The 27170-nt window shown below is 47.2% G+C and overlaps 2 protein-coding genes and 1 long non-coding RNA gene across 10 annotated transcripts in view; 1 reads left to right on the top strand and 2 right to left on the bottom strand.

Moving 5' to 3' along the window:
- Positions 1–190: 190 nt before the first annotated feature.
- Positions 191–23479, bottom strand: Slc25a15 (solute carrier family 25 member 15). 7 transcript variants are annotated; one of them, XM_039094589.1, is made up of 8 exons: positions 23348–23479; positions 20532–20646; positions 15323–15581; positions 8138–8275; positions 5974–6143; positions 3966–4124; positions 3386–3496; positions 191–2709 (listed from the first exon to the last, which is right to left on the bottom strand). In XM_039094589.1, exons 2-8 carry the CDS (start codon positions 20584–20586, stop codon positions 2585–2587), a joined length of 1017 nt encoding a protein of 338 aa, XP_038950517.1. In that variant the 5' UTR covers positions 20587–20646; positions 23348–23479; the 3' UTR covers positions 191–2584. The 7 variants fall into 7 exon arrangements, with proteins under 7 accessions (XP_038950517.1, XP_006253413.1, XP_006253412.1 ...); XM_006253351.4 differs by lacking the exon at positions 3386–3496; XM_006253350.5 differs by lacking the exon at positions 3386–3496 and having other exon boundaries at positions 22799–23390.
- Lnc-hc (lncRNA derived from hepatocytes) lies at positions 193–1602 on the bottom strand. The gene has a single exon (NR_148404.1). It is a non-coding gene; the product is annotated as a lncRNA derived from hepatocytes (long non-coding RNA).
- Positions 23480–24545: 1066 nt separating the features above from the next.
- The window catches only part of Mrps31 (mitochondrial ribosomal protein S31), a 29164-nt gene continuing 26539 nt past the window's right edge, over positions 24546–27170 (top strand). The window contains exons 1-2 of one of the 2 annotated variants that reach the window (XM_063275252.1): positions 24590–24681; positions 25161–25404. The gene's annotated coding sequence lies outside the window, so the exon portion shown is untranslated. Of the gene's footprint in view, positions 24682–25160; positions 25405–27170 lie in introns of both variants that reach the window. The other variant, XM_063275251.1, reaches the window with a different exon arrangement.

Genomic DNA, 27170 nt, shown 5'->3' with positions numbered 1-27170 from the left:
AAGATGAAGAATGGGTAGAAGAAAACAGGCAATCTCTGGCTGCCACACTCACGCATGGGTGAACACACACACACACACACACACACACACACACACACGTGCGTGCGCACACACGGTAAGTAAATGGATAAACGCAGGCCATCTAAGTCACCATTCTTTTGCTATGTACAGATGCTACGACCACAGCAACTCTTAGAAAGGAAAGCATTTAATGGGCGCTCGCTTACAGTTTCAGAGGGTCAGTCCATTATCACAGCAGGGAGCACTCGGGCAGGCAAACTCTGGGGTTGAGCTTTACAGTCTGAGCCCAGGCAGCAGGGGCAGACTGGGCCTGGAATGGGCTTATAGAACCTCAAAGACCACCCACAGGGTCGCACATCCTCCCAGAGGCCATGCCTCCCAATCCTTCTAATCCTATCAAACGGTTCCAATCCCTGGTGACCTAACCTCCAAATATGAGACCATGATCCCATATTCATTCAAACCACCACACTGGTGGAGGCAGGACACAATTTTAATGGGCTATAGAGTACAGAGGTGATGTTTTTTTTCTGTCAACTTGCCTACAGTAAAATTATTTTACACCAGGAATCTAGCTGACAAGACGTACACTTATTCCAATGCAACCACCACTTTGAAGTATTATTATCCATAACTCTTTAATATTGGTCCTTAATATAAATAGACTGCATTTAAGTGAAACTCATCATAGACCCACATTAGGTTTATTTAATAACAGAGCACTCGCTTCTTTAAATAAAATATCTCAAAGTTCTAGCTTTGCCTCAAACACAATGTTGCACCCAAACAGAAAAGCACAAATCAAACCAACAGAAAGATAGTTGTTTTTTTTTTTAAATTATCTCCTTAGGCCTCTGTCTTTAACTTCCCCTTGTTCCTATTTCTATGAGAGAGACCGTAACGCACAGGCTGAGGAGACACACTGCCAACAAGGCTAATGTGCACCAGACCGAAGAGGGACAGCTCGGCTTTGGCCAGCCCTCTTCCTGCAGGATACCAATCCTATGTTTGCGTCAATCCTGACCTGCTCAGATGAAGCGGCACTCAGGCACTAGGCAGCCGTTGACCATACAAGAACAGAGAACACTGGAGTAGACAGAGCTTTCTCCAGGAATGCTGACAGGCGTCCCTCCCTTTTGAGAAGTCCTTTGCTTTCCTGACCCCTGTGCTTCAGGCACCCTGGCAAGGCCAACCAACTTCCTTCAGCTGTACAGGCAGAGTAGGAAGAGCTCCTCCTGCCATCATCCTGGTCTCCGAGTAGTAGACAATGTGCCTGATCTCTGTATTGGTAAGACCCCCCACAGTCAAAGAATCATCCATCCCATGTGTCTGGAGGTAAGAAGAAATGTGGGGATGGAGGTTTTTTTTGTTTTTGTTTTTGTTTTTTTTTTTTTTTTGGTTGCTACATACATGGTACCTAGTTTAATAAAAATATTTTTATTATGCCACAATGCTTTCCAAAGTTATGTATCATCTACAGTCACTGAAATTGATAAACTACCAGCTCCAAATAAAGAAGCAAATCAAGGAGCTATGGACCCGAAATCGAACTTCAGGAAGGTTATCTAATTAATGAGCTCCTTTGGATTTCCTAATTAGTAGAACCCTGTGATCAAAGCAGGGAGCCCAGTCTTCCTCTCTGCCTCCTGAAAGGAGATTGGTGGAGACATTGAGACAGTGGCCTCAGATCCAGTCCCAAAGAGCACCCTGGGTTCCTGTGGAGACTAGGTAAGAACCTGTGTTGGTTTTCTGAGGGCATGGCAGGCAGTCCCTGTCTTTCAGGAGTAGCACAGAGGGAGGAAGTGCTCAGTGAGAAGGGATCTGTTGAGTCCTCTGCTGCCCTCCAGAGGTCTAACGCTCTGGCCGCACCTCCCAGTACCAGAGTGCAGAATGAGAAGCCCACCTGGATGATGAACTGCACTGGGAGGGGAATGGGCATCGTGAGAGAAAAACCAGGACATCCACCCTGAAACTTCATCAGGAACGTAGAAGCCACACAACTACGCGTATAAGTTTATCTAAAAATATAGATGGGTATTTTAGCTTTAATATACCACAAAAAGTCAAAAGCTCTAACCTCTTAGTGCACAGGCTCAGCGGCTTTTAGCAGCGGCCCTCTAGCTAGGATGTGTTAGGCAATCATTTACAACCACCTACGTAAAAATTGGTCACCGTTTGCAGTTAAACATAGAACAAAAATTTGTTTTCCTCACGACAGGACCATCTAAATTGCATGTGTACAGCTGACTTCCACGGAAGTTATCCTGAGAGGAACAGGGCCTGCACAAGGTACATAAAGCCAGTGCATGAGGCCACCAGCTCCCCTGTGCATGAGGCCAAGGACGAGAACAGTGACTTTTCTGTTTTGGTTCAGTAACAGGCAGAAATTACACTGTGTAGAACAGAGGACCATCCACAAAATCCAAGACTTTGAATAGAAGAAGGGAAGACAAGGACAAAGTCCCAATGAATCACATAATTCCACATTGTTCTTGTACTCCGTGAAACCCTGAGTTAACCAGTCGCTAAACGCCTGCCTTGACTCCAGGCACACCAGGACACTTCAGCATGCTTCCAGTTGGCTCATCATCAACTTCCTGCTATACTCGTAGGCCAAAAACAGTGCCCCGTTGGCAGGGAAAGCGCGGATCATGGTGGGTTTCAGTCCAGAATACAAGGCTGTTATTCCTAGAAGACAAAGGGTGATCAAAAGACTGTGATAGCACGTCCGTGGGGGGCACACATGTACAGAAGAGACTGAACCCACAGAATCAGACAACAGCACCGAAACCACGAGATAAAGGGACTGGCTCTTATGTCCCCCTCTAGAGGCTAAAGAAACCAGGTAAGCAGCAAGCCCCCAGCAACGCTGGCTGACGCTCAAACAACAAACCAATTTCCGTGCCTGCAGGACTCCTACAGTATAGACCTGGCTGAGCTAAGACCTAACATGGCCAGGGGGAGGCCACGGAGGAGCCCAGGGACCAGCAAGAGAACCTGCATGTGTTTCTGGTATTAGCCTGCACTGTGTAGCCATGAGAGAGATCTACGAAAAGGACTGATGTAGGGTGTGCCAGGCAAGATGGGAGAGGACACTTGGCAGTACCGGCAATACGCAAGATTCCTGCATTCTATTTGGGCCATGAGTTTAAAGCATGTCACTGTGGTCTCCCTCTCTTGAAGCCCAACGCACAGGGTCATAATCTGAGGTACTTCTTGTTGTCTTGTTTTTCAGATAATAACATTTTGACCATAGAGCTCATCTGCTTCTCCTTATAAATTATTTCATCTTTAAGATTACAGTATAATTGTATCCTTACGTTACAATATAATTATACCATTTGCCTCTTCCTTCCGTCCAAACCTTCCCGTAACCCTAGTTTTAAGATGCCTACATAGTGGACACCAGAAAGACAGGTCTTTGGCTGCACGAAGCTGACGTCATAGAGCCGTGACTCTGAAAGTCTGTATCCTCCTGCCGAGAGCAGATCATGTTAAAAAACTGCTCAGATCATTTCTCGTTCCAGAAAGTCTTATTGCTAAAAAGATGCTGTATTGCATTCTCTCAAGTGAGACAAGAATGTTAGGCACTGGCTATATTCTTTTAAAGCCTTAGTGCTGATCCGCTTACGGCTGATCATATTTGGATTACGTAAATGAGATGGTGCTACTCGCCCCCTCCCCAGGTATTTAGAACACGAGGAATCCTGCCAGATACATGGCCCAAAAGGTAGAAAAAGAACTTTAAACATTTTTGAGAATAATAAAAATAAAAGCTAATGCAAAAGGTTTAGAAATAGAAGGCGCACACACGAACACAGTACAAGGGAGAAGACACGAGGCAGAAGGTTAAGAGCAGGCCACAAGGCTGACTAACCCCGTGAACCAACGTCCCTGAGACCGATCACTGTGGACACGCTCGTCTCTGAATGAGTCAGACTCACCTTCATTCTTTACGATACTCAGGAAGGTTCTGATGAGTCCCGTCTGCTTTCCGGTCATAGAAAGAACTTGAATTCTAGATTTGATACAATCCACCGGATACACAGCAAGCCACAGGCAAATCCCACCAAATCCACCACTTAGCATGAGCGGGATAGGACCTAGAGAGGGAGAACAGGTCCTTTGTTTTAGGTGGCATTTCCAGAAGCACGTGTAATTCTTACAAGGAGCATAACTGCTTGAAAAATGTTAACGCTTCCGTCTCACAAACTGTGAGTCTCCCGGGGCCTCGTCAAGACCAGCTGGTTACCTGGATATGGTGTCCCCACCCCAACCTTGTCCTCCGGTTGAGGGTAGCCCACCTATAACTAACAGGCCTCACATAACAGGGACAGAGAAACAAGCCACTGAAATACAGTCACGTCTTCCTCAATTTTAACTCCCAGTAGCCCCAAATCTTTCCCCACTGTGACCGGAACGAAAACAAAACAAAACTCCATGCAGCTCCCTAAACGCCACAATTTGCTAGCAGGTTTTTAAAATGTCCTGCACTGAACCGGTGCAAGTGGGGCTGTTTCTCCCTCTGACACTGATGGGCACTGATCACTTTCCTTCCTCACCTGCCAGTCAGCCACACCGCTAGAGCTCGGGTCTTCAAGGTAGAGACACAACTGTGGGTGAATTTTTAACAGTAACGCATACAATTTAACAACAGAAATGTATTTAGGCTGTCCGGCCAGTATCTCAAACACTAGTCTCACAAATGTAGATGCCACATTTTTGGTGGTGTTCTGGTGGTTTGTTTTTTGTTTTGTTTTTGTTTAGCCTTAAATGTCCTTTTTTCTCAGGTAAGGCTGGTTGTGTCTCTCTAGGGAATTCTGACAATTTCTGAAGCTCTGTTGTTGGCTTGTCTTGACTTCTCCTTGGAAAAACGCAGTGGAGAAACAGCCAGGAATGCTGCTGAACGCCTTGCATACACAGGCCATCCCTCCCCAACAGCTTGGGAAACCCTGTCAATCAAATGCCTAAAGGAACACTGAGATCTTGTTGGGAGCAGCCTCAAGATGTTGGAAGCAGCCTTCAGGTTAAAAAGCAATTGTATTTTAGCCGTATGTTAGAACAAAAGCAAGAGCCTTAGATTAGATCAAAGCAGCCAAGCCTAAGCCTGCACCTGCAGGTCTGCTTGAATTCAATAGAGAGAATAAATCTGGTTTGTCAGGTCATTCAGCACTGGTGGTCAGTTCACTGAGCAACCCCCCTCACTCTTCCCCCTGCTGACCAATTTACCCAGCCAATATCCTGTCATCGAGCCAGGCCCATTCTTTTGTGGTTACCTAACCCCTCCCCACATTTTGCTCCTAACAGTATATCTTCTGCCTGAGAAAAATTAAAAATTGTCAGCTTGATAAGACCTCTTGACTTGCTGTCCGTTCTTTGCGTCTCTTGTCCCCCATTCTCTCCTAAGTGGACCCCAGACCCTGGTCGACCACCCTGCAGGACGGGGCAAGATCTATCAGTAAGTATTTATTTAACGGATGGTGAATTTTAAAAGAAGTCTGGGAAGCAAACTTACTCGTGACTTGATGTGAGAGACAGAACGTGGTAGACAACGTTACTGAGGTATAATTGCAATGGCCTTATTTCAGGATTAACCCATCTTTAAAAACAAGTTTTTAAAACTTACTATGAAATTATTAGTAGCTATTTCTCCATCAGGAGAATATCATCTCTTTATCTCTTCCTCTAAAATGGACCCAGAGTAGTTACGGCCACCCAGAAGGGGACAATAACAGTATTAATGCCAGGGAAGAGGTTTGGGACACAAGGCTTCAGAGCTCATCTTCGAAGTCTCCCTCAGGAGACGATGGGAGCCAATACCTGCCGGTTTACTTTAGGGTTGCTCAGAAACGCCCCCAGAAAGGTACACACTGAACACACAACCTGTAGAAGCCAGCAAACCCAGGAGGCAGAGTCTACTAAACCCAGTGTTGTCAATGTGAACGCACTTACCCAGTTCATCTTTGGATCTCCCTGATGCGAAAAATGATCTGCTCAGTTCATAGCCACCAAAGAAGAAGAAATAGCCTGGTACTTCTCGAAGTAAAGTGCTTGAGAGGCCATGGTAGAAACCCAGGGGGCCATCCTTCCTGAAGATTTCCTTCACGACTGACCAAACTGTACTGGGGAGACAAGGCAGGAGAAGTGTGTGTGCATGCGATGCACTGTACCAAGGATGACTTCTGCAGCCAAGTTTGCTATAACTGTGCAGGTGCTCCCCTGTGACCTGCCCTTCTTTTCAAAGGACACCTATCAGACTCCTCCGTACTTCTGCTCAACCAACCAGCCGCTTCCGACCTCAGGCCTGCTCAGGCCTGCTAACTACCTGGTTTTTGACAGTGGGGAATAAGGAATCAGAATGAAGAGCTCTCCAAATCTGCCTACAGATAAACAATACAATATTTGCCCAGTGTCTTCCTAATACCCGGGAGGTCCATCTCCTCAAGCTTTCTGGTATATTAGTTGCTCATAAGAAAATACCTGACAAGATGCAAACTTAAGGGAGAAAGGGCTTAATTTTGGCTCACAGTCCACCATGGGGCAAAGTAGTGGCAGCAAGAACCTGGGGCAGCCAATCACATAGCACCTGCAGAAAGCCGGGACCAATGACCACTGGTGCTCAGCAGACTTTGTCCTACGCAGTCTAGGACACAGGTCCAGGTAAGGGTGCCACCTACTCTTTAGGTGGGTCCTCCTATTTCAGGTGATTCTCATAGGTGTGCCCTTGCCTCCTCGGTGACTCTAGAGTCTGTCAATTTGGCACTCGACAGTGATCATCATTGTGTATTTGGGGTAATTTGTTCAGGTGGTTACATTTTTTCCCCCTTTGGTACTCACAAAAGTGAGTGTTACTTGAAGGCAAGACAAGAAACTCTCAGGGTTGAGCCATAGCCCTTGGGATCCCAGGAACACCCAAAACTGAGTCTCTCGAGTAGGGGAGAGGGGGAGAGGAGACCGCAGAGGAACTCCCTTTTGCAGGTTTTATACACAGCGAGAGCTAGCGGAATGCCGCACGCTCAGCATAACCAGTGAACACTCGCTTTGTTCTTGGGGAGCAAGAGAGATAAAGCCTTAAGACCTAGAGTGACAAAGGCCATAAGGACCATCCCTTTTGGAGAGCTCTGTTCCTGCAGCCGTGCTCCCATCGCACGTATGAACATACTAAATGGATCCAACGCCATACCAAGCTGCAGAAAGCCTGCATCCAAACCCGTGGAAAGTTCTACTTCTTACTCTAGGCACTGGTTACAAAGGCCCATCCATTTCTGCCAGAAGTACACATTCGTGAGCTTTAAGTATTCGCAGCACCGTAGGGAGGAGAGCCTAGTTCAGAAATGACCCTTTAAAGCACTGCAGGGAAACTCCCTGCCTGTGACTAGCACAGAGGTAACTGGTAACAGTGGTCAATTTGTTGACCCCACTTCCCAGATGTATAGACATTGGGTGGCGGTGACACCCTTCACCCAATCTTCAACCAGATACGGCAAGATGAATAGGCAAGGTTTGTGACTAGTGTCAGGAACAGAAGGTCTTTCTATTCTAGACACACCGTGTGGTATATTCATCCTCATTAGCGGGCAGCTGCTTTCAGGGCTACAATGAGCAGAGCTCTGACCACTGCGGCTCCACTTGGGAGGTTTTGGTGGATATTTCCAGAACCTGAACCCTTAGCAAACGTGTGTGGAGGTTTGGGAAGGGTGGGGGTTGGCGCTGGATTGTGGTGAACACTCATGCAGAATTTGAGGAAGGGCATCACTCACTCACCTCAGAATCTACAGTCACACTTAGCTTTTTCTCTCAGTTCCAGTTCAAAGCTGTGTCCCAAACATGGCTGAGAGTCATGCCTTCAGCACCCAGGAGGACAAGGGGGTGTGAGGGGGAATTCAGCTCCCTGGCCTCTCCATCTCTGCGCTATCACATAACTACCTGAGGCGCCCCCCGGGGTAGGCAGTACATCCACACACAGTAAACAGCTTTTCAGCAAAGTATCCCCTGCCACTGTGCTTTAGAATAGAGAAAGCCATCTCTACACTGGCCATTTACTTTTAACAATGTAGGATAAAAACCCAGCACACGAAGACGTGCTACCGAACAGGTGTGAAGGAACCGTGCTTACTTCTGGCTGGCCGCTATCTTTCCCGACGTCTCCATTTCATACATGGTCTGTAGCCGGCACTTCACAAGCTCTGTAGGGCAGAGAACCAGAGCGGCAAAAGCAGAAGCAAAGGAGCCAGCAGCTGCGTTCTGAAGGTCACTGAAAAGACAGAGAAGAATCACCATTGGCTTACCCATCCCTTCAGCACACCAGAGAGAGCAGGGGGATGCGGGCAGGGAATCTACTTGTGCTGTCTGTCTTAGTTAGGGTTTTATTGCTGTGGACAGACACCATGACCAATGCCAGTTTTATAAAGGACAACATTTAATTGGGGCTGGCTTACAGGTTCAGAGGCTCAGTCCATTATCATCAAGGTGGGAGCATGGCAGCATCCAGGCAGGCATGGTGCAGGAGGAGCTGAGAGTTCTACATCTTCATCCAAAGGAAACCAGGAAGAGACTGAACATCCTCAGGCAGCTAGGAGGAGTGTCTCCAAGCCCACACCCATAGGGACAAACTTCCTCCAACAAGGCCACACCTTCTAATAGTGCCACTCCCTGGGCCAAGCATATACAAAGCACCACACTGTCCCATCTAAGAATTCCAAGACCCTGAGGCAGACAGCAGTATTCCAGCTCCTGATGAGGAATGGCACTTAGAGTTAACATGTCCCCAAAGCCACACATCTACGAAGCGCTAGGCATTAAAACCAGGTCTGCCTGCCTGCCACATCCGTGTTTATGTCCCATCCCCCAATTCCTATGTTCATAATGTGTGATAGTATTTAAAGCAAGGAGGGGAGTTTCATAACTGGGTTTCTTGGTCTAGCTTTGGCTGTCCTGAAACTCACTTTGTAAACCAGGCTGCCCTCCAACTCACATACACTCACTGCTTCTGTCTCCTGAGGGGGGGTGGGGGGAGTGGTGGTGGTGGAGATTAAAGAGGTATGACATCACCGTCCAGCAATGCAGGGGTTCTAAAGAGGCAATCAGGAATAGCTGAGTTCCAGAGGATGAGTGAGGCCTTCATCATGAGATCAATGGCCTAGAATCTTGCTCTCTCTGCCAAGTGAGGACACAGAGACAAGTCATGACTGAACCAGGAATTGAGCCTGCTGGCTTTGACTTTGCAGCCTGCAGGGTTTTTGTCTGTTTAAGCTTCCTAATGGATGGTATTTTGTTTAGTAGCCCAAGGTAAGGCACATAAAGGGAAAATGGAAGAGAAGCAAAGTGCCTACGGCCCTACCACCCCAAATATTAATACCTTAGTTTATTTGTGACAATATTCCTTTTTTGCCTAAATCCAACCTGGAATAACCAGTCATGTCATATAATCACCACAGATTAAAAACTGTCTAGATCTTTTTTTGTGATCACAAGAAGATTTCCCAATTCAGTTATGACCTCTGATAGGATCCGATATAGTTTGCCTAGGCTACCCTACAGCTTGTGTGGTGGAAGCTTGGTCCCTTGTGTTTTCTGGTTGAGGTGATGGAATCTTTAAGGTACATAGACACTTACTATGTCATCAAACACAGACAGCACTATGTCATCAAACACAGACAACGCTTACTATGTCATCAAACACAGACAACGCTTACTATGTCATCAAACACAGACAACGCTTACTATGTCATCAAACACAGACAATGCTTACTATGTCATCAAACACAGACAATGCTTACTATGTCATCAAACACAGACAACGCTTACTGTCATCAAACACAGACAACGCTTACTATGTCATCAAACACAGACAACGCTTACTATGTCATCAAACACAGACAGCGCTTACTATGTCATCAAACACAGACAACGCTTACTATGTCATCAAACACAGACAACGCTTACTATGTCATCAAACACAGACAACACTTACTATGTCATCAAGCACAGACAACACTTACTTTATTTTTTTTTTTCAGAGCTGGGGACCGAACCCAAGGCCTTGTGCTTGCTAGGCAAGCGCTCTACCGCTGAGCTAAATCCCCAACCCCCAGACAACACTTACTATGTCATCAAGCACAGACAACACTTACTATATCATCAAACACAGACACTTACTATGTCATCAAACATAGACAACACTTACTATGTCATCAAACACAGACAACACTATGCCATCAAGCACAGACAACACTATGCCATCAAGCACAGAGAGGTCAAGCTGGTGCCCCATCAGAAGTTTCACCTCTCTTGACCAGGAGTACTTTGCACACTACTAGAGGACAAACTCAGTCATCAATATCTCCCAGCTACATACCCCACGACCTTCTACAATGACCTGCTTGCAGGATAGATGGGTGCAATACTAGCCCCATGTTAAGGAAATAACCAGCTGTTGGGGGAATCCTGCTGCTAAGGTTGAAGTCTGACATTACCAGACAGCCCCAAGCTCGGTACAAAATGGCAGACTCCCTTTGTGAGCAGGGCTTCCTCTTCTCTGAGGAATCCCAGCCCCAACACTGCCTACCTGAGGAATGTCACACAGTCCAGCACCTGAGGCTCCTGGAATGCCTCCTCATGCTAATGACGCACTGAGGTCTTAGCTTTCAGCCAATGACCTTTGCCCTAGATAGTCTCACCTCCATTGGCTTAGGGGGTAGAGACTACTGCTATCCTCATAGGTCAGTACTCACTCGGCCCTCATCAGAGAAGCTTCTTGAAGTACATGACAGCGTGCAGACAGTGAGAGACTTTGGAAGACTAAATCCCAAATGGGAGGTCTCCAGCAAACCCTTCCCCTCCAGGCTCAGGGATCAGGGAGCTCTGTGAAAGAGGGCATGGAGAGATTGTAAGAGCCAGAGGGTATGGACGACTCCAAGGAAACTGTGTCTTCAGACACAAGAGAACGGATGCCATTTACAAACTCAGAAACTACAGCAACAGACAAAAGACTTGTACAGGTTCAAGCCAGATAAGGTCCCAGCACCGAGAAAGGGGTGGTGGGCACAGGCCTCCTCCCTAATACCACCAAGAAGCTGCCACCAACTGACACCCAGCAGCAAAGGAAAATTCTCCAGTGGTGTGTCCCTGGGTGTATTTGCCATCCTACCCTGACAGAGTTGGGCAAGACAAAATGAACTAAGTGGCGTTTCCGTAGACTTCATTTTGCTTTGTGTGGGCATTTTGTTTTGTTTTGTTTGCTCGTTGATATTTTGCTTGTTTATTTTGACTTCCATTTTGTGGTGGTTTTTTTTTTATGTGTTTATTTGTTGTTTTGTTTTAGAGACAGGGAAGAGGAAGAGAAATGAACATAAAATTAAGTGGGTAGTGTGGCGAGGTAAGGAGGAGATGGGAGGAACTGGGAGGGTGGAAAAACAAGATCAGAATATACTGTATGAGAAATCTTCCAGTTAAAAAGATGTGGGTCCTAGGGTGCTGCCCTCCTTAGAGGGAACTAATATAGTTCTCACGGGACTGCAGTTACTTCCCACGAGAGTGGAGCTCCTTGGAGTATCTGGTGATCTCTCCTCACACGTTCCCACCATGTTTCCATCTACAATGTCATCATGTAGCCAGAAGATACCCTTGAAGAACCAAGCAGATGTCAGCCCCAAGCTCTTGAACCCCAGACCACTGTGAGCTAAATAAGCCTTGCTTGCTCTCAACGCTGGCCTTGATTTTCTGGGAGTATCACCTCTGTGAGTCAGGACAGCGCCTGTTGTCTGCATGCTGAGCTGGTCTCTCTAACATTCCAGGCCTCAGGAGAGCAGGCTCACTGTGGCCCTGTCAGGAGCAGGGCTGTTTGCAGGTGGACTTCCTTTTGATATTCGAGAATTAAGCCTATCACATGAACCAAGAAGAGCCAAACAGGCTTATGGATGGATGTCCCCATACAGAGGCTTCTGTGGCATGAAGCATGCCTCTTGTGTTGCTTAGTTCTCTCCTTCACAGCACTCCTTCGCTCATTTATTAAATGCTAAGCCTTCTTTTGGCCAGCCTACAGACCGTATTTGCCCTTCCCCAGGGACTCTCTGCCAACCTGCTGACCGGCAGCTCTCAATTAGGGTCATTACCTAGAAAGTGCCAAGTTTGCTAGAAAAAAAGGCATTAGTCAATAAACATGGAGGTCAATTCAACCTCAGGGGTTGGGATCGTTCCAGATCTGAATGAATATGAATATGGAACACCTTTTGAGTGTACAGGGAGAGGTCAAATCAGCATCTCTATGGACTTTGGCTTCCTCATAAACGCTTTCATCGTCCAATGCACAATGTAAGGCACACGGACCTTTGCCCCACATGAAGGACACATCTGTACGACTGGGACTGAACGTGCATGCAGTGTGGGATGGGGTTTTGTAAGAAGCTACTGCAGATGTTTGGATATTTTTTGCTGCGTTGGTCTGTTTATTTGATTTCCATTTTCTCGTGGTTTTTTTTTTCTTTCCTCATGGTTTTGCGTGTATGTGTGCTTCCTGCCCTCTTGTTTCCTTTGTTTGTTTTAAAGAGGAAAAAAAAAGAACATAAAGTTGGTAGGGCGGTGAGGAGGATTTGGGAGGACAGGGGGTGAGAAACTATGATCAAAATATATCAATTTTTTCCAAAAGAAAAAAAAAAAAGGAATGTACTGTTTGCCATGCAGAGAACAAGAATCATGACGTAAATGCCTCTGCTGTGTAAGATCTCACTCAACCGGGTCAAACCACATGCCACACTGGGTTCAAGTCAGGACACGCAACATTTGTGGTGTGGTTGCAGAAGTCCACGGCGAATGCTTGTTAACACCGTTTCCCTCTGCTGCTCCTGATCAATGTCCCCTCTAGATCTGACCACTATCCTTGCTGGTCTAACAGAGGATGGGGCAGAAGGGGAACAGTGGACTCGGGCAACTGTGCCCTTGATCCAGCAACTGTGACTATTTTTCTATCTGAAAGACAGACATTGGCACCTCCCCATGATCATCATAAGAGCCATAAAGACACAGCCAGCCTACATGCCGACCCACAGCAGACTGCAGGCTATATTCTCCCAAAACATAAACAATCAAAACTGCTCCCAAGAGAGAAAGGAAGGACTCTAAGCTCAGATAACATTCTGTGTTACCATGCTGACTTCCTCACTGAAGAACTTGTAAGGTTAAAAAGCTACACACTGTGGGTATCACAGGAAATAATTGTACTCAAAGATCCATACGAGGAACACAGTGAGGCACTTTCCAATCGCTTGTTTCTGAGAATGTGTGGAGAAACACAACTCCAATGTCCTACCTGTGCACCATCGGGAAAGTGCTGAGTGATCGCCTGTCGCCCCCATGTGGGGGGCTGAGGCAGGATGATGGTGAACTTCAGGCCAAGCCAGACCACACAGTGGGACCACGTCTCAAATAAAACACAAAGACAAAGCAATGTGCTCAAGCCAGTCTCTGTTCATAGGCAGAGAAACAGGGAAAGTGAGGAGGGACATGTGGGTCAGATCCCCAAAAGTCCACCCATCAGCATCTCTGTCCTACAGCCAAAGAGGGTTACTCTGTCCAGAAGAGGACAGAGTCGTCTACCAGAACCTTACCGAAGTACCCATTGTCTCTCTGGCTCCTCTCCCCCATTGCCCTTCCCTAAAGAAGCTGAGGGAGATGAACCCAGTGTCCTGAAGTATAATGTCTCTGCTTCAGCCACTTGCCTACTGCTTCGCTTCTGTCTGACCTCCCCCGAGGGAAGCTAATCTCTTAGCTCTCTGCGTCTGTCTCCTTTGACTCTGCTTCCTGCTCTCTCTTAGTTTGGAGGGCCAGAGGACCTCGTTCAGCCCTCCTCTGCCCTACTCTGTCTCCTTGGGCTGTCTTATCCAGTCCTCTGTTTTTAAACACAAGTTCTACCCATCTCGATCAAATTCATGCCTATAAAACGGCACATCTGCACCTTGGAGATGTCTCCAGAGCACACATTCATCCATGCACAAGGCATCTCCTCAGTTATGTGCAACCTGCAATAAAGGGTCCAAATCCTGCTGACATAGCTCACGAGCCTGCCCTATGCAAGGATGAGTGTGTACATGTGTGCATGTGTGTGTGGCTGTATGTGCATGTGTGTACATAGGTGTGCATGTATATGGGTTTCTTAGAAGATATATATATGTATGTATGATATATATATATGTATGTATATATATATATATATATATATATATATATATATATATATATATAAATAATTTATTTGGGAAAGGCTCTCTCACTGGGACCCAGACCCTGGATCTCCTTCTATCTCTGCATTCCCGCACTAGGACTATAAGCATACGCCATGTGCAGATTTTTACATAGGTAGTATATACCATGCCCAGATGTGGGTAGTAGGGTTCTAACTCAGATGCCTTGTGTGGTGGTTTAAATATGCTTGGCCCAGGGAGTAGCACTATTAGGAGGTATAGCCTTGTTAGAGTCAGTGTGGCCTTATTGGAGGAAGTGTGTCACTGTGGGTCGGGGTGGGCTTTGGAGACCCTCCTCCTAGCCATATGGGAGACAGTCTTCTCCTGGTTCCCTTTGGAACAAGATGTAGAGCTCTGAGCTCCTTCTCCAATCCCATGCCTGCCTGGACGCTGCCATGCTTCCAGCCATGATGGCAATGGACTGAACCTCTGAACCTGTAAGCCAGCCCCAATTAAATGCTGTCCTTATTAGAGTTGCCTTGGTCACGGAGTCTGTTCAGCGGTGGGAACCCTAACTGAGATACCTTGCAAACACTTTAGAAAACTAAGCTTTCCCCAGCCCCCCTCCCCCAATTTAATGCTAAACCATTCCAACCAAATCAGCATTTGGAGGAAGGACGACTAAGCACCCCAGCGGCTTACGAATGCTGTTTGGTCTCTGAATGATACTGTAGAGAAGATCAGCCACGAATAGAAGGCTGGTGTACAGGGAAGAGTCAGCCAAAGGAAGCTGGGTCCACTGTAGCTTCCTAAACCCCTAGTTTCTTGTCTAACATCGACCAGGTAACTTCTCGCAATGCTCTCTGTGGGTGAAGGGGAACTGAAGCTTAAGTCCCATGCTCTACACTCTTAGCCCAGTGTTTCTCTTCAAGTGACAAGCGTCTTCCCATCGGGACCAAAGTACACAGTGGACTCCTAACACAATCCATTGGCCTTCTCTGGTTTACACCAGGACAGTATAGAACATCAGAATCGTTCTGAGAAGGAAACCTCTCTCCTGGAAATGTCTAATTAAAGCCGAGCGTTCCCTTACTTTGAGAACAAGTACCAGTGTCCCGACTCACCTCAGTTTTGCCTGCCGGTCCAATCCAACCACTTTGCGGACCACCTGCTGGCAGAAGCCGTAACACATGAAAAGCACCGAGTTCTCTGCGATATTGGCGATCAGTGCGGGGCTGGTCCCCTTGTAGAAGCCTCTGAAGCCCACCTGGGAGTAGGTCCTCAGGCAGCAGTCAGTGAGGCCGCGGTAGAGGTCTGGAAATGTCTGCATCTTCACCTTCATGGTGTCGAAGGGCTGCCCAGTCAGGACGCATGCTGTGCCCCCTAGGGGTAGGACAGGAGTCTTTAGAATGAGTCTGCAGCCACAGACCGGAAGGAGAGCAGCTCGCTGTGCATGGTTAACCAGTGCTTTAGTTCCACTGCCTTTCCCCCAGATCCTCTAGCCACGCTCAGCAAACAGCTTCTAGCACCAGAGTCGCATCCTAAAGAGATCCACACTTACAAGAGAGATGTTCTGGTTCTGGTTCTACAGGCCGAGCCCTGTACAAAGCCTTTGTTTAGGGATCAGCCATAGTGGAGCTGGGTAGTAGCAGAGAGAAACGGGCTGGAGCCCGGTTTGACAGGAGGGAGATTAAAACCTGAGCCTCTCTGCTCTTCATCTATGCCTTCTCAGTGTTAACACAGGGTTAGCACAAACCGGGCTTGGCACGAACCTGGCACACAAGTGGTTACTAAACGACAGCACTGGAGACATGAGAGAGAAGCCATGCAGAAGGGACAGCGGGACAGTCGCAGAGGCAAGCATGTCCTCTCGTCTGGTGTCCTACGGTCTGGCGACTATTAGAAAAACATCAAAGTGCCAGACGGGGAAAAGAAAAATCTCTTGATTTATTACAAAACACGTGACCCTGAATAAAAGCACTTTCATGTTAAATTAATGATGTGTACTTGCCTAGGAACAGACTGCAATTACCTTTGCTTAGTATGAATGGACCGAAGTCTGCCCTGTACTTTTCTTTTCCACAACCTAAGAATATCAAACGTCCTATGTCTAAGTTGCATTCGATGACTTCAGAGAGAATTCTGAGCACCAGGATTACAGCAAACTGTGATTGCCCCACGGTATCTGTAGACCCTGGACTAGGACCAAAGTTTTGGGACCTTCTGCTGGTTAATATTTACCTCCCTCCTGGAAGGCCCCACACTTCAGACACATCTGCTTAGGTCAGCTATGTGGTAAGGCCACTAAACCACCATCGAAATAGAAGGCTTACACAAAATATTTAAGCACTGAGATTTCACAACTCTGATACGATATATAGTTATTCCACCCGTGTGGTGGGGAGTAGGGACGGCGGGCACCGGGCGATTATTCACTTACTGTTGGGCAAGGGGATACTTCTTTAAGACTCTGACTCGGCCTACTACACAATCAAAGTGACACTGGGATATAATTCACTAAGCTGCTGCCGCAGAGTGAGTGGTGCATGCCTATAAGACCGGTACTCAGGAGGTAGAAACAGGGGAACTGAAAGTTCTAAGCTAGCCTGGGCTACTTAGTGGGAACAAAGCAGCAGCAACAATACACTAAGATGATTTTCCTATAATCAGAACTCCTGCGTCCTGCTGGGCTAGAGGTGTGGTCCGAAATGTAACTACACAATTGAATTACTCCGAAAGGCTTTCAGAGTGCACATTTTTGATACGGAATGAAGTCCATAGAGTTCAGCACATCAACGCTGGAGCTGAGGAGTTCACGCAGCCAGAACACACAGAGATACAGCAGTCACTGTGACATGTTTGCTGCATCTGCGGGACGGTTCTGCATGCCTTCTAGAGGCTAACGGACGTTGTGAATACAGTGAAGCTGCTTCACCTCCTCTCCAGAGTGGGGCTGAAACCCTGGAGTGCGCATCCCAGGACTCCACCTGGTGCCTAGCCCAGCCTCAGCCAGCAAGCACAGGGCCAAGCCAATTCCCAGGTTTCTACGGCAGTAACTCAAGAACATTGGAGGTTTGTCCATTTGCAGAGAAGTCCTAGTTCTGACCATTCTCTTCTCCTTGGAGGACAGATGGAAGGGCTTCTGGCTTCCTTAGGGGATACCAAAGCCAGTTCCCTTCACTCACTCTTTGGGAGAAAGTGTCAAGGTCAGATTGTGCCATTTAATAGTCCTGGTGAGAGAGAATTCTGATTGTCACCTTGGTTGCATCAAGAAGCTAATAAAACAGACCTCTGGGAAAGACTGAATTTCCAGAGAGCACTAAGGGAGAAAGACCCAGTCTGAAGCACCACAGGCTGGGGTCCAGGCATAGTAAACATGTTAAGAGGAAAGAAAAAGAACAAGGACAGACCAAAGCCAGGTCTCTGGGGTCGCTCTCTCTCGCTCTCTCTCTCTCTTTTTCTCCCCCTCTCTCTTTCCCCTCTCATCTCTCTTTCTCTCCTCTCTCCTCTGTCTCTCTCTGTATTTCCTCTCTCTATGTATGTCTATATGTATTCATACATGTATGTATATATGCATATATGTGTGCTATATGTACATATGTATATGTACATATGAATGGATATATGTATTGCTGTATTTATGTATGTTCATGTGTATGTGTGTATATATGAATATATGTTTCTATGTGCATATGTATGTGATTTCTCTATGTATGTTTGTATGTGTTGTGTGTATACATTTATGTGTACACATATATAGATTTATGTGTGCTTTCTGTATGGACGCATGCTTGTGTGTTTCTATGTGTACATGCGCACAGATATATGTGTGCGCTTTCTGGTTGCCACCTCCTCCCACCATGATGAAGTGAAAGTCAAAGCGTGAGCCACTCCCTTTGGTGGATTTCCTTACATGTTTTATCAGAGCAACAAAGAGTCTGTCCAGCAGGGTCACGCACCGACGGTCAGTTTTCAGTACACAAGCAGCAAATCACACAGCGCTGAGGTCAGTTATTAGAGAAGGGATAGCTTACAGTGGGACAAGCCCCAAACCGAGTCAGCAGCGCAACATACACACACACACACACACACACACACACACACACACACACACACACACAGAGGGAGAGGGAGGGAGGGAGGTGGTGGTCATCAAACACTAGGGGTGCTCTCTTCTGCACAAGTAGGAAAATCCCAAACCCTAGAAATTTGCCAGTCCAGAGAGCCAGAGTAGCAGAGTACAAACTACCTCTTACCTCAGAGAAGGCTGCTGCCCCACTAGGCACACTATAAGAAAGAGACAACGAAACACAGAGCCAAGAACTGGGAGTGCTTCTGCATTTACAGTGACCGCTGCTGCAGGGCCATAGATCTGAAAGGCCCCTTATCAACCAAACTTTGGGACCCTTAAAAGTGAGCTTAGTCCTTCCTGACTGAATTCAGGGCACCTAACAATAGAATTTGGAGTCTTACGTCACTCACTCATGAGAACCTCCTTTGACCAGCCCTCACCCCCATTGGAGCCCCTACCCCTGCCAAGAAACTTGTGCTGAGAAATCACAAGGCCCAGCAGCTCTGGGGACGGTCTTCTGTTTCCAGGGCCAGGGCCACACCCTAACCCACAGGTGGCACCGCCACTTTAATGCCACTATATAGACCGCTTATCATCATTTCAAAAAGAAATGCCCACCAGTATGTCTTCTACAAAAGGCTCCCAGCAATATCGTTAACAATTCACATAAAAACCATACCCTGTTAGTGCTGCTCAAATTATCGGAATGCGCAGTCGGGAAGAGGCAAGCTTCTTAAAAATTATCATCCTAAGGCCTTGTTCTCAGGCTGCCTTAGGAGCACAGAACACTGGCATCTGAGACTCTCTCTCTTCTTCTTCTTACTGCAGAAGCAAGACCTCTTTGTACACACGTGCTCTCCAGACCTAGCGGATGGGCTTTGTCCTTTTCAGTCATCGGCCTCCATGGTATAGAACAGCATGAGGACCATGGGGAGGGAATGGGGTCCACACAATCGCCCTGTCCTGCCTTCTACAGAATAGGGGGCCTGACCTGAAGACCCACATCGGGGTACAACCTTGCTAGCCGTTGGGCCTGCCCATCAGACTGGAACACTCCTTGTCTCTAACCTGGAGAGGTGCCGTTGCCCGGGACTCCTTATCAGCCTTCCTCCAGAGCCAACTTTAGCTGACCTTTGGCTCATGGAGGGGGTGGAAAAGTTGGGGGAGGGATGAGAGAGGGAACTGCTGTCTGTACACGGATTTTTTTCAAGTGGTCAAAGAACAGAATAAGGGATGGGAGTCCTGACCCCACTTGATCTGTTCATCCAAGAGGTCATACTGGAGAAAAGAACATACACAGCACGATACTATGGCCTCCCTCACTTACACCAACTAATACAGAGGTTAACCAATAATGGGGGGCTAGGGCAGATCAAAGGTTCACTTGAGAAACATGACCTCCAGTTGCCCGTGCCTCTGAGGTGACCCAGAACTCTGGAAACAAAATGGCAGCTCTCTCTGCCCCACGCTAAGCCTTCCCCTATTCCTGCATGTTAGATGTGGTCTTTCTACAGTGGCTTCATGCCACCAGCCCTGGCTCCAGTCTACCCTGGGGCTCAGAATCTGAGGGTCAGCCTCAACCGAGCATTCAGCTTCTTCCCGTCCGCACTTTGGAATATCGGCCTCCTTGCTAAAGGGGAGCCTTCCTTTCCTTCTTATCACCAGTAAGAATAGTAACAGGGGAGCTGGAGGAATGGCAGTGAAGAGTGCTTACTGCACTTCCAGAGGGGCCAACTTTGGTTCCCGGCACCCACCTGGGTGGCCCCGAGTTACCTATGACTCTGGCTCCAGGGGATCTGATATCCCCCTTCCATTGACCTCAGGCACCTGCTCCCACGAGGCAGATACTCACACAAACACATGCATGCAAATAAAAATAAATCTTAAAAGCAAAAGAAAAAAAGAGTAGCTAGCATTTTGTACTACCAAAGATCTGAAGACTGTCTGAAGGCTGCCACCTGTGTATCCTAGCATGTGACGGGCAGCAGCCGAGTGAGGGGTTCATTTTGGAACTGAGACGTTTTCTGACCACACAAAGGACATTTCCATCCTTCACGCTGACTGCCAAAGCTTTAATCTAATTCAACACCACTGGACTGTACTTGCTGCCAGGCTCTGAACAAAATCACATTTCCGTTAAATCGATTCATCCTGAGGTTAAAGCGTATTATTAGCTGTGGGGTAACAGAGACTGTATTCCGAAGCCACTCCGAGGAACTACTTCAGGGTTACAGGAGGAAGAAGCCCCCCTTCCCCATTACCTGCGGCCCCTGCCGTGAGGTCGATGGCAGCTTGGATGGCTGGATTGGACTTCATGGCGTTACTGGTTTCTGTTGAAGGCAATTCTCTGGAGGGAAGGATGTGAACCACATATCCCTGGGAAGAGACAAAAATTCAGTTAGCCCAGCCTCTGCAGCCCCCCCATCCTATCAGCCTGCTACGTTATCAGACTTTAACTTCCAGGAGTGGGAACATGGGCTGTCTCAACACAGCCCAACGATCCATTCCCCTCTTAAGCAGCTCAGACGCCACGCCAAAACCTTCCCAAATATCAGTGCTACAATCCCTACCGCACTTCAACCAATCTTTATGAAAACCCGGACAACAAACACCAAATAAAGAACCAGTCACAAAGGGCCCAGACCACAGCAGACTGGAGTTTCAGAGGCCTGTGGTGGAAGTCCATTCTACCAAGCCCAGCCTTAAGTTTGACAGCAGTCAGTGCTGCTCAGTGCCAGAGCCTAGGGGCTCCATTGAGCCACATGGCTCCTAAGTCAGATGTCTTCATCTAAACAAGGTGGGTTATAGAATAACCACATATAGGCAGTCAACACTGCCACAAGGCCCATGATAGGGCCCTGGCCTTGTTCTTGTCACCTCCACGCTACCACATCTCAGTATTACTGTGTAGATTTACCTAAGGCCTTGCCTCAGTTCAGATTCTGACTCAACAGGCCTCAAATAGGACTAGAGAGCCTCGTAGCCTGAGCTCCCAAGGAAGGTTGATCATCTGAGCCAGCCACGATTTGGTACAACATCTGGACTTCTGGGTTCCAATTTTGCTTGATCAGAATCCCAGGGGTAGAGCCCAAAGAGTCAAACCACTGCTGTTCTCTTACAGAAAAACCTGAGATGTTTGTTTATTTTTAAAGGCGGGGGTTTGGGGGAACAAAGTCTTCCTCTACCTTCAGGCGAAAACAAAAACAAACAAAAATAACCACCCACAGTCCCCAGCTCTGAAAAAAAAAAAAATAACCACCCAAATTTCTAAGTAGTGAACTTAATATTAACTAGAAGGGAGGATGACTCAACATACAAGGTCCAAGTTACCAATCATCCAAAACTCTTCTGTATGTTCTAAAATACAGAATTAATTTACATGTAACAGAGGGCAATTTCACTCCTCATCCAATGAGGAGTGTTAGGCCAGGGTTCTTTCAAACACCAAAGTCATCCCAAAATGTCCAGAAAGGAAAAAAAACTGGCAGAAACAAAACGTCAATGACCATATTCCAAGAACCTTTCTTTTAAAACTAGTGGGTTGGGGATTTAGCTCAGTGGTAGGGCGCTTCCCTAGCAAGCACAAGGCTCTAGGTTCAGCCCCCAGCTCCAAAAAAAAAAAAAAAGAAGAAAAAAGAAAAGAAAAAGAAAAAAGAAAAACAAACAAACAAAAAAAAAACCCAAAAAACTAGCAACCTGGTAGTTACAGAAACACTCGTGCCTACATTTTTGCAGGGAAAGTAAGAGGTAAACCACACGGGGAGTTTCCAAAGTGGTTCATTTGTTTCCATGTGAGTGATTCTTTAATAACTTCGGAGGCATATCTAATTAGGCAGTCAGTATATTCAACCCCTTCACATACGCCAAATGTAAACATTTCAAATCCTAGAGAGATAATATAGAATTCATCTCTACCCCCCCCCCAAAAGCCAAGGGGACGGGAAGTTTGCTGTGAATTTGAGTCTCCTAGAAATGTTAGAAAGGCTATACCCATGAACTCTCGTCAACTTGGGAAGAAGACTTTCCTGAGGATGAAAGCAACAGACAGGCTAACGTGGATGAGGAAATCGGGGAGAGGGGCCTCAACCTTCGACAAAGAACTACAGACAAGTAAGGAAAGCTGGGGTGGGGTCGGTCTTCCCCAGGAAGCAGTCCCCTAGTTAGTTATCCACCATGTACAGACAAGTAGCATTACACGTCCGAGAAAAAGAGGCCATGAATGTGAGAGGGGGAGTCACATGGGTTAGAAGTAGAAAAGGGAAGGGAGGAAATGATGTTAATTATAATTTTAATAATATAAATGTATATATTATATAATTACATATTATATAACATATAATATATTTATATAGAATATATATCATATTATATATAATGCTTTCTCGTGCTGGGAATTAAACCTGAATTCCTGCATACCAGGAAAGCACTCTAACACTTTGCCTCTTTCTCAAGGGTATCTGTCAAATTACAGAAGACAGAATACTAACAGATGAAACCCAGAAAGTATGCCGAACGACCCGAGTATCACCTGTGGCTTGGAGAAAATGCAGGAGCTGCACGAACCAGACCAGTCCGCACGGATTTAAACTGACTTAGGAGCTTGCTGTACCATTTGGAGTAGAAAACCCGAATCCTTTCAGGGTCTCTCCCTCCTCCTTCAAACTACCCAGTAGTCCCAGAACAATGCCAACACAACTACTGTTCCTAGGGAGAAATAACTTCCCCGGTGGTCAAACCAGGTGAGGCTGCGTTTCGCAAGGGGCTGCAGCTGGGAGGCAGAAGGCCGCTTGCCGCCACCACCATCGGTCGAACCCCTTGGGCCGAGCCCCGGGCACCAGGGGTGCCAACCACTGCTGCAGCTGCGGAGCGCGTCACCCAGCCTGACCCCGATTCCGCTCCGCGCAGCGCGCGCGCGCGCGCGCACTGGCCACGACGCCCGCCCGACCCTCCGCGCCTCCCGGGACCCCGCGGAGAGCCGGGTGCGCGCGCGGGCCGCAGCACGTGTGCGGCAGGGCGGAGACTGTCAGCCGCGTTCCCCAGCCGAGCCGCCCGCTCCCGCCTGCTCCGGCAGCCTCACCGCCGCGCCTAGCCGTGCCCCGCTCGCCCTTCGCCGCCCGCGCTCCGCCGGCGGCCGCGGGCCCCGGACAATTTTTAAGGTCGCCCCGTGGGTCCGGCCCTCGGGCCCTCCCTCCAGAGACCCCTCCACCAGCCCTCCCTCCTGAGGACACGCCCTCCTGAGGTCCCTCCCTCCAGAAGCCCCTCCCCTACCGGCCCTCCCCCACGGGAGGCCCCCTCCGCCCCTCCCTCCCAAGCCCGGGCAAGGAAACGGAAATCTGCTCTGCACACTGACTGCCAGGCTGGCAGCCTCCTGGAGGACTCACCTTGAGGTCTCTGGCGTTATCCAGCCCCGGAGGCTGTGGCTTTAACAGTAAATGAATAGTAACAGTAAAGAACTAGAATAGTAGTGGTGAAATATAAAGTCCCTTATGGGCAGCTTTTTAAATCACCTATTTGTCTACAGGCAGGGTCTCACATAGCCCAGGCTTAGCTTGCTATGTGGTGGGGGCTAGTCATGAACTTCCTGATCTTCCTACCTCCACCTTCCAAGTGCAGGGATTTGAAGTGGTTGGTTTTGTGAGGTGGTTGGCTGGGATCAAAGGAAGGGCAAGGGCTTGTAGCATGCTAGGCAAGCACTCTGCCGACAAAGCTACATCCCTGGCCCATCAGGTTTCACTTGCTTGTCTGATCGTCTATTTTGTATTGCTTTAGGTTTCATTCTTTCTTTCCCAAGGAAATCCGTTCCCAGGAACATCACGGAAAAGACACCCATGTAAACTGCCGCTATAAGTTTTGTAGTTTCCAACCATATATTCCTGGCACTTTCTAGAAGAAGCTCAAAGTGGCGCTAGAGTGAGGGCGCAGAGGTCAAGAACCCTTGCTGCTTATCAGCTTGATTCAGCCTAGAATCGCATGGCAGGAGAAGGCTCGGTAGAGGGATTGCCTAAATCCAGTTGGTCTGATAGGTCTGTAGCAGCAATGTCTTGAGCAGTAATTGATGTTGGAGAACCCAGCCCCCTATGGGCGGCATCATTCCTCTGGCAGGCAGTCCAGGATTGCAAAGAAAAAAAAAAAAAATCGGGCCAAGGATCAACCAAGAAAGTGAGTCAGTGAGTCAGTAATCTGTATTTCTACATGGCTCCTGCCGAATCAGTCTGGAAATGAATGCCAAATAAACCTTTTCCTCCCTCAAGTTGCTGTTTATGCAACAGTGTTTCATTGCAGCAACAGAATGAAAGTAAAATTCTGCTCTTCCAGACCACTGGACTTCAGTTCTCAACCCACTTCTGGTGGCTCTCACGTTCAACGCTGGTGCATCCAACTTCCCCTTCTGGCTTCTGTAGGCATCTGCAGGTAACTACAGGGGCGCGCGCGCACACACACACACACACACACACACACACACACATGCACGCACGCACGCACGCACGCACGCACGGGGGTGGGGGGGCGGGTGGAGGAGACCATAAAATCAAAAGGAGCTGAGAATACTTAAGGAAACTGTGGTTCACAGGAGTGATAAAACTACCTTTAACTCTAGCCCTGTTCAAATGGAAGATTCTCGGGGTCATGTGACACCTAGCCACCAGCTTCCCACTCTGCTCCTGCCTCCCTATGCTCCTTTTCACTGTTTTAAAGATTTATTTACTTCTGAAATCGATGTGTATGTGTGAAGACATGCATGCTGGTGTCTGTGGAGGCTGCAAGGGAAAGTTGAAGTCCCTAGGAACTACTAGAGTTCCAGGTGGTGGGCTGCCTTACTTGTGTGCTGGGTCCCCTCACTAGGGAGTGCTCTTAACTGCTGACCCACCTTTCTGTCCCCTTGAAAACAGCATGTTACATGCAAAGAACATCGTTCTCATTGAACAACAAAGTACATTTCAGGGCTGAATTCCAAATGCGCAAACAGTCACACACCCGCCTCTCTGCTCGAGGTAGTGGTGAGTACCCATGGGATTATGCAAGATATCGGTGTGGCCAGCCTGTAACGGCAGCAGGTTTGACGCAGGTGAAAGGACAGACAGACTGACCACAGGAATCAAACCTTTGTTGGTGTACCAGTTTCACAATGTTCAGGTAATGACATCATGGGGCAGCCGAGGTAGGGAGGCGGGGGAGCAGGGATAATGCGGTGTGGAAACTGGAGTTGCAAACAAATCACAAACAGAACGTCTTGGATTCAAATGTGCACTCGGTGAACGAGGAGAAAGAAAATAATGGTCTAATTACATAGTGTCAGTACCCACTACTGATAGAAATTTGTTGAAAACTCTCCCAAGCCTTGTTTGGAACAGTACAACCAATATTTGACACTGAGAAAAAACAAACATAGATTTGGATTTAAGTAGTTGTTAAAACAATGTTTGAAAGAGAGCAATTTCTTTTACGTGTGTCTTTTCTTTGGAAGTTTTTTTTTTTTTTATGGCATTGCAAAAGTGAGGGGAGGAAAGTCAGATCCCTGTGTATTTTATGAGCCTTAAGTGTATATTTTTAAAGGATAAAATATAATGAGAAAATAATTACGGATGTCGCTCATAACTGCTCCCAATTTTGTAGGGCACCAACAATAGGAAACAGTATGCTGTAACTGGAAAAAAACCCTCTCCTCTCATATATTTTAGAACAAACTGGCCTACAGGTAACACAATCAATTTGTATATGAAAAGGTATCTACAAGTAGAGAAGGCCCAGGTCAGCCATGTCCGGGTCAGATTTTCCAGAATGCCTTTTCCCTGGTGATTCCAAGATAGCTGGCACTACACTATCAATACAATAGCACTGAGTACTGCAACCTTACATGCATCGTCCAAGTAAGAAGGGACCATTCTCGCACACTGACTTTCAGCAGAGGAAAACATTATCACCGTCAGACTTCACCATGTGCTCCGTTGGCCCAGAACTGGGCTTCATGTCCTCTCTCAACAACAGCAGTAATGGTAACAATAATAACAAGTGGTGGACCGAGAGTAGAATTACCCACAATCCATGTAGAACAGGGCCCAGCAAGCTTCTGCAAAGGACTGGCGGGCAAACACTGGAGGGTTTTCAGGGCATGCTCTCTAGCATGTGCACGAACCGTTGCCAGCCTAGAGCTGAGCCCGCTGTGGATCAGTAAGCACAGCTGTGTCCTGACGAGACTTAACCTTTGCCTGTGGAAATTTCATCCCATGTGCGTTAGATTGCTCCCCCGCCCCGTGTGTGTGTGTGTGTGTGTGTGGTGTGTGTGTGTGTGTGTGTGTGTGTGTGTGTGTGTATCTGTGTGTTGACGAAAAGCAATTTGTTTGCATTTACAAGTCAGAGTCCATGTCTAAGTTTGCATCAAGTCGACAAAAGCTATGATATCATGTAATTTTTACTTCCCATGCTATGTTATTTTTTGAGTTCTTCAACTATTTAAAGCTATATTTACAAAAGCATTTCGAACAGTTGATAGAATAGATATGACTAGCAGGCTCGTCCGTCAAGCAGGTTTAGAGTGTGGGTGCTTTGTTCCCTTAGGACTATAGGAGGACCCCACTTTCTCTAAGACAAAAGCTTCTTAAAAAGAGAAGAGAAAGCAAAGGCTCCCAGAAGTTTTCTAGCAGCAATCTTTACTAAGAAAGATTTTACGTGACTGCAGGTATTTAGAGAGATACGACATATATACAAATCAAACATTTACTTATAATAAGCCATAAATTTGTTTTAAAATAATTCTTTGGTATGCATATAATTTTAGCATTTATAAAAGCCGAACACGTGTTTATATTCTAATGAGATGCTTGTATTTATTTGTACACAAGGAATTAAGTCTTAGTTAAATATTTGATCCTGAAGAACACTGGGCATTGTTGATGTCCTTG

Source organism: Rattus norvegicus, chromosome 16 (assembly GCF_036323735.1).
Source record: "Rattus norvegicus strain BN/NHsdMcwi chromosome 16, GRCr8, whole genome shotgun sequence".
Taxonomy (NCBI): domain Eukaryota; kingdom Metazoa; phylum Chordata; class Mammalia; order Rodentia; family Muridae; genus Rattus; species Rattus norvegicus.
The sequence above is the reverse complement of the archived record's forward strand: the minus strand, read 5'-3'. Positions and strand labels throughout refer to the sequence as shown.

What these genes read in the sequence shown, in the direction of transcription:
- Slc25a15 (XM_039094589.1), bottom strand. Translation starts at nt 20,586, where the DNA reads ATGAAGTCCAATCCAGCCATCCAAGCTGCCATCGACCTCACGGCAGGG. An exon ending in CCTCACGGCAGGGGCCGCAG is followed by an intron (nt 15,582 to 20,531) that starts GTAATGGGGAAG and finishes TCCTACCCCTAG; the next exon opens with GGGGCACAGCATGCGTCCTG. An exon ending in GACCGGCAGGCAAAACTGAG is followed by an intron (nt 8,276 to 15,322) that starts GTGAGTCGGGAC and finishes CTGTCTTTTCAG; the next exon opens with TGACCTTCAGAACGCAGCTG.